Below are 12,804 nucleotides of genomic sequence, written 5' to 3' on the forward strand. Positions count from 1 at the left end.
ATCTGTCTGTCTCTATATGTCCCTCTCTTTTTCTCTCTGTCACCAAAAAAAACCCCCCCAAAAAATCAGATTCAGAGAACTTGATGCTGAATGACCATCTGGGCCCAAGCACCTGTTTTAAATACCTTTGCATTTGGTGACACTCTCTAAATTCTCCCTGAATGATTGGTGGTTTCCCTACCCCCAAGATGTGGCTCTAATAAGAAAGCAACAGGGTTGACCCTAGCTGGTTGGCTCAGTGGTAGAGCATCAGCCTGGCATGTGGAAGTCCCTGGTTCGATTCCCGGCCAGGGCACACAGGAGAAGTGCCCATCTGCTTCTCCACCCCTCCCCCTCTCCTTCCTCTCTGTCTCTCTCTTCCCCACCCGCAGCCAAGGCTCCACTGGAGCAAAGTTGGCCCTGGGCTCTGGGGATGACTCCGTGGCCTCTGCCTCAGGCGCTAGAATGGCTCTGGTTGCAACAGAGCAACGCCCCAGATGGGCTGGTGGGCATGCCGGGTGGATCCCGGTCGGGCAATGTGGAAGTCTGTCTGACTGCCTTCCCACTTCTCACTTTGGAAAAATACAAAAAAAAAAAAAAAAAAAAAAGGAAAGAAAGCAAGCAAGCAACAGGGTTAAGTAAGTACATATCTAATTTAGGGGACACAAAGAGAAGTGGTCTTTCCTTTGAATTGTATTGGCATCTTTTTTTTTTCTTATTTACTTTGAGCACCATGATAAAATTTCTAACCTTAAAATGTTGCCTTCTTTTGTAGCTTTGCCAATCTGAGAATTTACCCCCATGGATTGGTGCTGCTGGACCTGCAGAGTTACGACAGTGATGCGGAAGGCAAAGAAGTTGACAGTGTTGGTTTTGCACTTTTATTTACGCAAGTATTTGGGGATCACCAAACCAGTTCTGAATAATGTTAACATTATTTCACTTACCTGCTGACTTTTGGTTAACGGTAGACTTTCCTCTGTCCACAATAAGTGACATCAGAAGAAAAACAGTTGTTCCTCCGTTGAGGCACCTGGCTCCCCGCCTTTCCTAGGACTGCTTGAGTCCTGGTTTTACTTTGCACTGGACGGAGTGAATGCGAATGTTAGCCTGGAAGGATGGCGTGTCTGTTACCCTGGAGCCTTCCCCTCTCCATGACTTTGTTGGTGACTTAGACTGGGGTTAGGCCAGCGCCAGGAGACTGGCTGGTGGTGGGGTACAGACCTGGGCCAGACCGGGCACTGCGGGGGGGACGTGGGAGGACAGGTGTGTTTGGGCACCCACCAGTGTCACACACCTCTGTCAGCACGGCCTCAACCTCCTGTCCTGCAATTTAGCTGTTCTACTCAGCCTATCCTCGAATCCCAATCATTTCTTTTCTTTTCACCATAGCTTTTGAACAAAGTAGAAGAAAGAATGAAAGAATTGAGTCAGGACAGTACTGGGCGGGTGAAGCGGTAAGTACACGCCTGAAAGTCCTTTTCTGTTTGGTTCATTGATAAAGTCATCGGCGTGCTGGGAGTGTCCCTCAGTCGTGTCTGCCGAAGAGGTGGCAGAGATCAATGTCAGCTTCTGCTCGTGGCAGTGTGGCAGACGGAGCTCGTGGGCCCCGGCACTGAGACCAGACAAAGTGTGGCAGGACACACACACGCACCGAGGGAGAGAGACGGCGGCCAGATAAAAGAAGGCACGGGCAGAAAGCCGGTGCGGGGTGATTCTGAGAGAGGAACTGGAAAGCAGAGAGCCGGGCGAGGCTGCCGCCCCAGTCACAGAGGAGCTAGACAACTCTCCCCCTTTCAGTCCGATAGAGGGAAAAGGCCACCTGTCTCTGTCCGAGTTCTGGGCTCCTGAGTAGAATTAAGCACTTAAGTGATTTATGACAGGATGGGGTGAGAGAAGGTTTGCCTCAAAGCTTTCAGGAAGAGGCCTTTGCAAGGTACTAAGACTCAAGAGGCCACCCACCTCGAATAGACACAGGTGCCTTCTCTTCAAATGGTAGTGAAGACAGTTAAGCTTTCTCTGTCTGGGAGTGTAGTCACTTTGCCACATGGCTATTTAAAATTAAGTTAATAAAGGAAACCAACGTGTCCCTTGACAGAGGATTAGATAAAGAAGATGTGGTGCATATATACAATGGAATACTACTCAGCCCTAAGAAACAATGATATAGTACCATTATGACAACATGGATGGACCTTGAGAACATTATACAGGGGTCCTCAGGTTATGACAGAGTTCTGTTCTTACGACAGTGGCGTAACCCAAATTTTGGTGTAAGTTGAAACACCCCCTAGCCTAAGTCACTTACCCATCCTAACACAGTTGTATAATCATAATCTAGAACATAAAAACACAACTAAGCCACAGAAAAAGGAAAAAGACATAAATATGCTGTATTGTACACTGTACTATAGTAACAGACAAAATGACAAAAAATGAGCGTAAAAGAAATGCCTTACTTTTGTTCCTGTGTTTGGCCCTCACACTGGAAGGGGCACTGCAAGGTGGGAGAGAGGGACCTGTTGGGAGGAGGAAGCTGGAGAGGCAGGAGAACCTGCAGAAGGTGCTGGAGACACTGGGTCAGGTGAATCAGGATTGCCTAAGGAACATGCAGGAGAGACGCTGGAGATGATTCTACCTGTACTACAGTGTTTCATCTCGAGAAGCAGCCAATGTAGAGGGTACAGGATCTGTTGCAGGCCTCTCTGCCTTCTTAAAGAATTGTTCAAAAAAAAAAAAAAAAAAAAAAAGAATTGTTCCAGGCTAGTCTGGTAGTCTGGAAGATTGATGACGACTTCTTTTCCAAAATCTGCCTATACCACTGCAAGGCATCCATAACTGCCGAAACACTCAAGTCTCAATTTTTTAAAGTTTTTATGGGAGTGAGCACTGTAAACTAGAAACATTGTATGTTGAGACTGTCATAACCCAAGTACCCCCTGTACTGAGTGAAATAAGTAAATCAGAAAGAACTAAGAACTGTGTGATTTCACACAGAGGTGGGATATAAAACTGAGACTCATGGACACAGATAAAACTGAAGTGGTTATCTGGGCAGAGGAATGTAGGGGAGGGGTGGAGGAAAGGGTGTAAAGAGGGACAAGTACAAGGTGACAGAAAATGATTTGACATGGGGTGATGGGTACACAACATAATCAACAGTTCAAATGCTATAGAAATGTTTACCTAAAACCTGTACTCTTTTTTTTTTAAATTTTTTAAAATATTTTTTATTTTTTATTCATTTTAGAGAGGGGAGGGAGAGACAGAGAGAGAGAGAGAGAGAGAGAAGAGACAGAGAGAAGGGGGGGAGGAGCTGGAAGCATCAACTCCCATATGTGCCTTGACCAGGCAAGCCCAGGGTTTTGAACCGGCGACCTTGGCATTTCCAGGTCAATGCTTTATCCACTGCACCACCACAGGTCAGGCAAAAACCTGTACTCTTATTGATCAATGTTACCCTGTTAAATTTAATTTTCTAAGTAAAATTAAAATAATAAGTTAATATTTCGATTTTTCGGTCTTACTAGCCTCATATCGATAGCTAATGGCTAGAGACTGCCATATTGGATACCCCAGAGGTATTTGGCAGTGGTGTCAGATGTTAATAGCTTGGATACACGTAACTGAACACTTGGAAGGGATAGAGTCTGGTAGGTTCTGGGAATTAAGAATGGGAAGTAATGGATTCACAGCAAGTAATTCCTAGCACTTTACTCTTGCCTGGCTGGCTGACTCCTTATCAGGCCTCCAGAAGTTAGGAGGCTTACCCCTCGCTGATACAGGCAAACACACAGACGCAGAGACTCAGAGGACTTTACCAAAGTCACACCATCACTGATGGAAGCATCTAGAATTCATATTTCTTTAGTCCATGGCCCTTTCCAGAGAAGGGAGTTCTTATTGGCAAGAGCTAGGGCGCTGAAGGACTTACTGGCTCAGCGTGCTAAGTTTGAGCGGTCCACAGGAGAGCTCCAGGGCCATGTAACAGAACTAGAAAGTTGTTTAATCTCTGGTGGGGCGAAGAGCAGGACACAGCGCGGTACTGGCCACATTTTTTATTCTATCAGAGCACCCAGATTTGTTTACCCTACCCAAGTTCAGTTTGTGTGTCCTCAGCACCTTCCCTGTCCCTAAAAACACATGCACAGCCTGCACTTCTTTCTAGACTTTTTCATCTTTGCCCGCTTACCGGAGTTCTCCTTATCTGCACGCATTTGATGGAACGCGTTCCCACTGTGCTGTGAAATGTCTGAGCTCTGGGATGATGAATTGGCCAACATCAAAATGCCTCTGAGTTTTATTGGTCAGATTCTTATCGGAGTTCCTTCTGGGAATGTGGAAACAGATGGAGTGTATTTATGGGCTTTGGCATTCACGAGAAGTCTCGTTCGTTTGTGTTTTTCTGGTGTAAGAGTTTCTAAAGCGACAGTGAAGTTAGGCGTTAGATGTTCAGTTCAAAATACAGACCTTGTTTATGCTTGTCACTGTTTTTTTTCTTGTTAATTTTATTTATTTTTTACAGAGACAGAGAGTGAGTCAGAGAGAGGGATAGACAGGGACAGACAGACAGGAACGGAGAGAGATGAAAAGCATCAACCATTAGTTTTTCATTGCGCGTTGCAACACCTTAGTTGTTCATTGATTGCTTTCTCATATGTGCCTTGACCGTGGGCCTTCAGCAGACTGAGTAACCCCTTGCTGGAGTCAGCGACCTTGGGTTCAAGCTGGTGGGCTCTTGCTCAAACCAGATGAGCCCGTGCTCAAGCTGGCAACCTTAGGATCACGAACCTGGGTCCTCTGCATCCCAGTCCAACGCTCTATCCGCTGCGCCACCGCCTGGTCAGGCGCTTGTCACTGTTTTTACATCTTTTCATACAATCAGGGTAGAGGGGATGAGAAGTGGTTGGAAATACTTTGTTGTAGCCTTTTTTTTATTAACTTCGAAGGGACAAGGATAGTGCCATTTTTCTCTACAGAGGATGACATTGTTAGATAGTCATTAACAAATAACTCAGTAACATCGGAAATTATTACTCCCCTGTGACTGATGAAGTAAAAGTAAATTTTCATCTAAGAAGACATGGGATTTTATTTTAGGAGAGAGGAGGGGAGATAATGAGGCAGAATCCTGCATACGCCCCACTGGGATCTACCCAGCAACCCTGTCTGGAGCCAGTGCTCAAATACCAAGCTATTTTTAGTGCTTCAGGCTGACAAATTTGGACCAACTAAGCAATTTTCAGCGCCAGGCCAACACTCAAACCAACTGAGCCACTGGCTACTGGAAGGAGAAGGGGAAGAGTGAGGAGGGAGAAACAGATGATCGCTTCTCCTGTGTGCCCTGACTGGGAATTGAACCCAGGACTTCCACTCTCCATGCTAACGCTCTATCTACTGAGCCACCAGCCAGGGCTGGGATTTCTTTATTTTTGTATTCAACTTTTCAAAAGAAAGAAACAGGAAAACAAGGTTACATCAGTTTTTTTAAAAAAAATTATTTTGCATTCTTTCTTATCTTCCTGAGTCCTTGAAGTCTGGTATTTTCATGTGCAGCCCTTACCCACGGGGACTAAGCACACCCGTGCTCAGTAGGTACACGAGGCCGACACTCCTGCCTCGGACAGTACAGGCACGCTGTTCATGCTTCCATCTCCCAGGTTAGACTGTGACCTCTCTGAGAGCGGGGGCTGCATTTTTACATCAGTTTTTTTGAAAAAGTTCTTTCAATGTACACACTGTACCTGAGGCCCAGGGCATATTCTGTCTGACTTCCTACCATCCACTTTTGATTTTGTGCAGTGAAGGTTGAAGCGAGATTTGCGGTCGGTTCAAGAATAACCCCCATAGCGCCATTACAAAGCGATAGATGTATATTAAGCTAGGATGAGTACTTCGTCAGGCTAATGGTTTCCCCATCCTGTTGGAGATCCTTGTTGTTTCTTTGCCACTGTTTACAAACTGCTGTGTTGCAATTGAGTAAAGAACTCGGCCTCAGCCAAGGCACCGTGGACAGCTGAGAATGGGCATTGTTTATTTCCTGTGGACTTGTGCATGGTTTAGTAAAACCTGTTGCTGGGTAGTCGGCTGGCTGTCAGCCTCGAGGTGGGTTTCTGTGTCTCAAAGCTTGGCTTTGGTACTTGTCGCTTTCCCACCTTATTCTGCCCCCTGCACCCATCGGCCAGGGGTGGAAAAGGCTTCCCCCAAGTCCTCTTAGCCTGCTTTCGGGATGGGGCAGGTGTCCTGACTGGGGCTCCACATTTTTCGAGAAAAACCTCTGGTCTGCCTAACATTCCAGCATCTGAATTTGTTCACCCGAAAGAAGAGGTGTTTCAATCATGAGCTGTTAGCATTTAGAGTGTAGTACGGGAACTGGCTTTGCGAACATCGTGTTCTTTACAAGTGTTAGTACTGTTTCCTCACAGGAAGTGGCATGAACTTAGAACAGGTCCAGACGGGACTCTGGGAAGCAGGTGAGCGAGGAGGGGAAGAAACTGCTGAGCTAGGCAGAAAGAGGCCTCGTCCTGCAGCATTCTAGGTGTCTGCAGCACTTTGCTGTGGAACACCGCTGTGTCTGAGGACACGTGGCTGGGAGATGCGGTGTGCTCTGTGTACTGGGTTTTGTTTGTGTTCCGGGTGGATTTGCCAACCGCCCTCTCCAGGCCTGTTTTTCCCTGTCATTTAGTGTCCTCTGCTGGCAGTTTCTAATACATTCACCCTCTCTGAGCACTTCCTAAACAATGCAATTGGAAAGTCATCAGTTTGCTGCCACTGTAGTAATAATTGGCTCAGGCAAGAATCTTCTAGATGCCAGAGCCATGAGTAGAAGCTTGTTGGGCGATCGGGACCTTCACTCAGTTTCAGAGGACCACCCACAGCTTGCTTAGTAAGTGTTCCACAGCAAAGTGCCGCAGACACCTAGAATGCTGCAGGACGAGGCCTCTTTCTGCCTAGCTCAGAAAGGGAAAGAGAGGTGGCTTCGCATATAGAGATCTGCTACCATCTACTTCAGCCGAGTGGTTATATATACTTAGCATCCTCAGTGACAGCACAGGCACACGGCTCCTGTCTCCAGTGGGATGCCTGTGTAACAGGTCAGCCTGACTAATGGGAGCGTCAGGCCAAGCCACCTGGGCTTTTCTGCAGAGCACCTGCTCTGGATTTTTCCACCATGTCAATGTCACGAAACCCACAACGGGGAAAAAAAAAACTCTTCTAGATTAAGTGAGGGTGAAAAAGAAAAAAAAGAAAAATACTTTCCAAAGCAGAACAGCTCTAAAGGTACAATTGGAAACACTCAGACATGGCTTCTGAACCCCAGAACCCACGCGCACCTACAGCGATGTGGTCATGGCTGTGTGGTTCTGTAGCAGTCTGGAGAGGTCCCTGCTGAAATGTTAGGGGTGAAGTGTGGTGACTGCAGTGGCCATTTTCTCCTGCAACTTTTTATCAGGAAATTTTAAGTCATGCCAGAAAGGGTTTAAAAAAGTCAAGTCCTATATGTACAGCCATCGTTGAGATATGATGGTGGCCATGTTGTTGGTCAAACCTAAAAGACCAAGTACTAGATTTGTTGCTGCTCTTCTGGAGATGGCCTGGGGTCACATGGATTGCTTCTGCACACTTGTGCCCAGGCCCAGGGTTTTTTATTATTTATTTATTTATTTATTGTGACAGAGACAGAGTCAGAGAGAGGGACAGATAGAGATAGACAGGAAGGGAGAGAGATGAGAAACATCAATTCTTCATTGAGGCGCCTCAGCTGTTCATTGATTGCTTTCTCATATGTGCCTTGATTGGGGGGCTACAGCAGACCGAGTGACCCCTTGCTCAGGTCCAAGCTGGTGAGCCTTGCTCAAACCAGATGAGTCCGCGCTCAAGCTGGCAACCTCGGGGTCTCAAACCTGGGTCCTCCGCATCCCAGTCCGACGCTCTATTTACTACGCCACCGCCTGGTCAGGCCTAGGCCCAGTTTTAAGGCAGGCCCATCATAAGCAACTCTTACAAGGCTCACTCCTGTTTTCCCAGATTGCCACCCATAGTTCGTGGAGGGGCTATTGACAGGTACTGGCCCACTGCTGACGGCCGCCTGGTTGAGTACGACATAGACGAAGTGGTCTATGATGAAGATTCCCCTTACCAGAACATCAAAATTCTGCACTCGAAGCAATTTGGAAATATTCTCATCCTCAGTGGGGATGTTAGTAAGTATTCCATCCCTACCCCAATTGTACAGCGAAGTGACGATGTGTGGGATTCGGTTGTTTCCTTGACAGAAAGCACTGTTGTGGGTTGGCCCAAGTTTGTCCTTGGCACTGATGGTTTCGAAATGAACACTCTTGTATTAGCCTGCGGGTTGTCTGGGCCTTCATGTTTTATAGCAGAGCTATGCAAACATTGTCTCAACATTCCTCTTTCTTAATTTCTTAGTGACGAGTATTTGGATTGTATTTCAAAAAGTATATAATTGCTTCTTTACAGAAACCTCCTTGTTATACAAAACCTCACATCTAAGTAGACCAAATAGTATGATGAACCTGCATACACTTGCCACCAGGTGTCAGCAGTTATCGATTCCTGGCCAGTCTTGTTTCCCCTAAATCCCAGTCCCCTTTCTGCCTCATATTTTTTAAAGATTTTATTTCCTGACTTTAGAGAGAGAGGGAGGGGGAGAGAGAGATATCATAGTTGCTTCGCTTTAGTTGTTCATTGATTGCTTCTTGTACGTACCCTGACCACACAAGCGTGGGGTTTTGAAACGGTGACCTCAGTGTTCCAGGTCGACACTGTGTTCACTGCGCCACCACGTGCCAGGCTCTCCCTCATATTTTGAAGCAGCTCTCAGATGTTGAATTATTTCATCTGGAAAGACACAATTGCTCCTAATTATTCACTTGAGTACATCCTTAAGACTGAGTTATGACTAATGTATACATGTATGTCATCTATGTGTGTAATCTGTCGTATTGGGGTTGATGAAAACTGCACAATCCAAAAAAAAAAAATACAAACCACCTCTGTACCTTGTTGACAGTTTTTAAAGATGGAAAGCGAAGCGTCTTCGCTAGAATCCAGCACTTCCTGGTGTTCTGGGTTAGGCGCTGTGTGGGTTTGGATAGAGTCACCATTTTGGGTGTGTTTCCTCCCTAGACCTGGCGGAGAGTGACCTGGCATATACCCGGGCCATCATGGGCAGTGGCAAAGAAGATTACACTGGCAAAGACGTGCTGATTCTCGGAGGTGGCGATGGGGGCATTTTATGTGAGATAGTCAAACTGAAACCAAAGATGGTCACCATGGTAGAGATATCCTTTGTTACACGATGTCAAGTTCAGTGGGCTGATTTTGTTTTCTTCCTCCCTTTCGGTCTTACGAGTCCAGTGAATGTTAGGAGGCAAATGTGTGATAAACAGTGCCTTGAATGAACATTTCAATTCGGCAGCAGGAGCCTTTTCATGTGGCCACCAACAAAGAAGCAGAGATAACCTCGTTGCAAATTAAAGAGCAAGCGACGCTGGTTCCATGTCTGCTACTGCTCAGCCGTAGCTGAGGTAATTCCTGTATGAGAAGAAGAAGAAAATCAGTTCCTTTAGAGCAGGGGTCTCAAACTCAACTCAGCATGTGGGCCGCAGAGCAAGATCACAGCCGTTCGGCGGGCCGCACTAGGTGTACAAAAGGCAACTGTTACGCAACACTTTTCTCACTGCAGTTGAAAACAAAAAACAAATCAGTACAACAAGCACAATCTTACATGCAGTTTACTCAGTGTCACAAAACGACCAGAAACTGTAGTTCGCATCACAACTGCTGTTAACTAAACTAATATCTAGCTAGGATGCTAGAGAAATGAAAAATACAGGTAGGCCCCTAGGCTTACTTAATTTTATCCAAAATATTTTGAACTTCGTGGATTAGTCTGCGGGCCGCACAAAATTGTTCGGCGGGCCGCAAGTTTGAGACCCCTGCTTTACAGTGTCCTTGGTGCAAAAATGAAATCGTCTTATTTTATTATTAGTGTTGTAAAACTTTTGTCTTAACCTTTCCTTTAAAGTATTATTTCAGAGTTCTTTGATATGTTGAAGTTCAGGGTAAGTTTCTCCTTAACCTCTTTCGAACATTGACCAAATGGTGATTGATGGATGTAAGAAATACATGCGAAAAACGTGTGGAGATGTCTTGGACAATCTGACAGGAGACTGCTATCAGGTAATTATGTTTTCCGGTTAATATTTTTAAGTCAATTGATAGTATAATAGACATGCTATTGATCTGAATTATGCCTTCCTAAAACAACTCTATGTCTAATTGGATAAGAAGGTAAGTGGATCATCTTGGGGAGGGAGGGTGGATTTCCCTTTATCTAGTTCTTGACTGAAACTTCTATACTCACAAACAGATGAATGAGAGAAAACCATGTTTATTAACATGTAGACCCCTGTATATGTGAAAGGAGCCAGAGAAAAATGAGTAACACAGAAATAGCTTTTTATGATTTGGGCTTAAATACCATCTTTCTTTAAAACTTTATTGAATGTATTGGGGTGACATTGGTTGATAAAATCACACAAGTTTCAAGTGTACAGCTGAGCAGAGTCTCTTTCCCCACCGTTTACCGCCCATACCCTCTCCTACCTCCGTCCACTCCCTCTCACTCTGGCTGTCACGAAGCTGTTATCTTAATAGGGAAATGAACGGGCCCTTAGATGGAAGACCAGATGGGAGATATGGTCGTTTGTGACAAAGTTTGCCTGGGTCCATGTGGTGATAAGAGGCCCTCTTCCCTGGTTGAGTCCCCCAGGGAGGGCAGTCTGACAGTTGAATTCCTTTTGCAGGATCTGTTTTTGGGCAGATAAAGGGGGTTCTGAGAAAGTCTCTCTATTTGCTGTTTTTCAAGTGCCTACAGCTCAAAACTCTCCGTCTGGCAAAGCGGCATATTTTGAGATGGCGTATCTGCTCCTCTTAGTATTCCCTTTGTGAGTTATACATAGATTTATATTTAGGACAGATATGTACTTAGAATAAATAAGAAAGAACTGGAGAAGCTGAATTGAATAACATTCACTCATTTTCGCATAAAAGATGTCATGTACCTTTTTATGACCCGTGCCCCACCACCTTCATCTGCATACCCTGAGTAATCAATCTCTGTGTCTGGGTGTCTCAGGGGGAGTTTGCTAATCAATTAGATTCTGTCCTGAATTCTACTGTGCTTGCAAGTTCATTAGTCTTTATAGCTTGTAAGACACTTTTTTTTTCTTAGAGACAGACAGGAAAGGAGAGAGAGGAGAAGCATCAACTTGTAGTTGTAGCACTTGAGGTGTTCATCGATTGTAAGACACATCTTGTATGGTATTTTCAGGATGCGTATATTTGGTGCCCATACCCACAGTGCTTGTTGGGACAAGGTAACCAAGCAAATACTTATTTTCTTTGAACACAATCTTGTGTATTTGCAGATGTATAGACAATTTAGATGAGCCCTTCAGTTTGTTGAAATGTAAATTACTCACCCCCATCCCATTGTTCCCAAAGTGTGTGTATCTAAATTTGATTTCACGGTACAAGCTTGATAATTTAAGCCGAGAGGAATTATAACTACATTAAAATGCAGTTGTGACTGCTTTGTAGGCAAAAGGAAAAGAAAGGTGTGTATTTCACTTTTACTATTTGAAAGTTCCAAAAGTGAGGGAGGGTTAGCTTCTCTAAGACAGTAGTTTTCTTTTTATTTTTTTATTTTTTTTATTATTATTATTATTTTGTATTTTTCTGAAGCTGGAAACGGAGAGAGACAGTTAGACAGTCAGACAGACTCCCACATGCGCCCGACCGGGATCCACCTGGCACACCCACCAGGGGGCGATGCTCTGCCCCTCCAGGTGGTCGCTCTAAGACTATTTTTCAACTGCCAGTCCGCGAAACAGTTAACCCTCCCATGTTGTGTGAAGATTACATGTATGTATGAAAATTCATACAACATCAGGGGGTTTAACTCTTTCGTGAACCAGTACTAATGGTCCCCAGACCAGCAGCTGAAAAACACCGCCTTAGAGCGAGACAGATGCTTTTTCACAATGAGCTGAAAGTTACTATTGTTTACAAATAATGTTTGCATTGTTTATAAGACCCCTCTGCCTGGGGTGTTTTCACATTTAGTGTTCACATCAGTACCAAATGGCTATTGTTCCTATTTTGTGATTAAGAAGATTAAGCTTAAGAGTTTAAAGAACATTTTCCAAGGCTGTAGGGTAACTTGAGAGGAATAATTCAGCTTCCTAGTTCCTTATATGGATTAAGAAACAAATACGTAGACAACCCCAACCCAAAGCTGCCAAACAGTGGAACTGTGGACTGTTACAATTAAAGGGCGTACGGAGTGGGCAGAAGGAGGTTTACTTGTACGGAGTGGGCAGAAGGAGGTTTACTTGTACGAGTACACAGAACTCAGTTTATTCTTGTATTTTTTAAATGTTTCCATAATTAGGTTTATATCTTAGTTTTTTACTTATGATTTTAATTATTCTTGTATTCTCTATTAAGTATTGAATAGAGAACAACTCTATTCACCAACAACTGTAAGCCTGCATTTGCCCCACCTTGTGTAGAAGTGGGAAGATTTACTAATGGCCTCGGGAGAATACCTCTCCACTTGAGTGTCTGTTTGAGGGCATAGCACCCAAGGCCAATGGTAGCATAGACAGTCAGACATTTTAGGGACGGGAAGAGAAGTATTATACTTGAAATGGCTGGGCTCTTGTTGGTTTCCTGATCCCGTCCTTTCTCCCGTGCCTCCTTTCTGGAACAGAACAGCCACCAGGGGGCGCTTGG

At 44.9% G+C, this 12,804-nt stretch overlaps 1 protein-coding gene across 1 annotated transcript in view; it reads left to right on the forward strand.

Annotated features, from left to right (window-relative positions):
• The window catches only part of SMS (spermine synthase), a 55,678-nt gene that overhangs the window by 25,406 nt on the left and 17,468 nt on the right, over positions 1-12,804 (forward strand). Inside the window, exons 3-7 of the mRNA XM_066357201.1 lie at positions 755-845; positions 1,372-1,436; positions 8,008-8,183; positions 9,130-9,284; positions 10,096-10,185. Of these exons, the coding sequence (XP_066213298.1) occupies positions 755-845; positions 1,372-1,436; positions 8,008-8,183; positions 9,130-9,284; positions 10,096-10,185 (577 nt within the window). The remainder of the gene's footprint in view (positions 1-754; positions 846-1,371; positions 1,437-8,007; positions 8,184-9,129; positions 9,285-10,095; positions 10,186-12,804) is intronic.

Source organism: Saccopteryx leptura, chromosome X, assembly GCF_036850995.1.
Source record: "Saccopteryx leptura isolate mSacLep1 chromosome X, mSacLep1_pri_phased_curated, whole genome shotgun sequence".
Classification (NCBI taxonomy): Eukaryota; Metazoa; Chordata; class Mammalia; order Chiroptera; family Emballonuridae; genus Saccopteryx; species Saccopteryx leptura.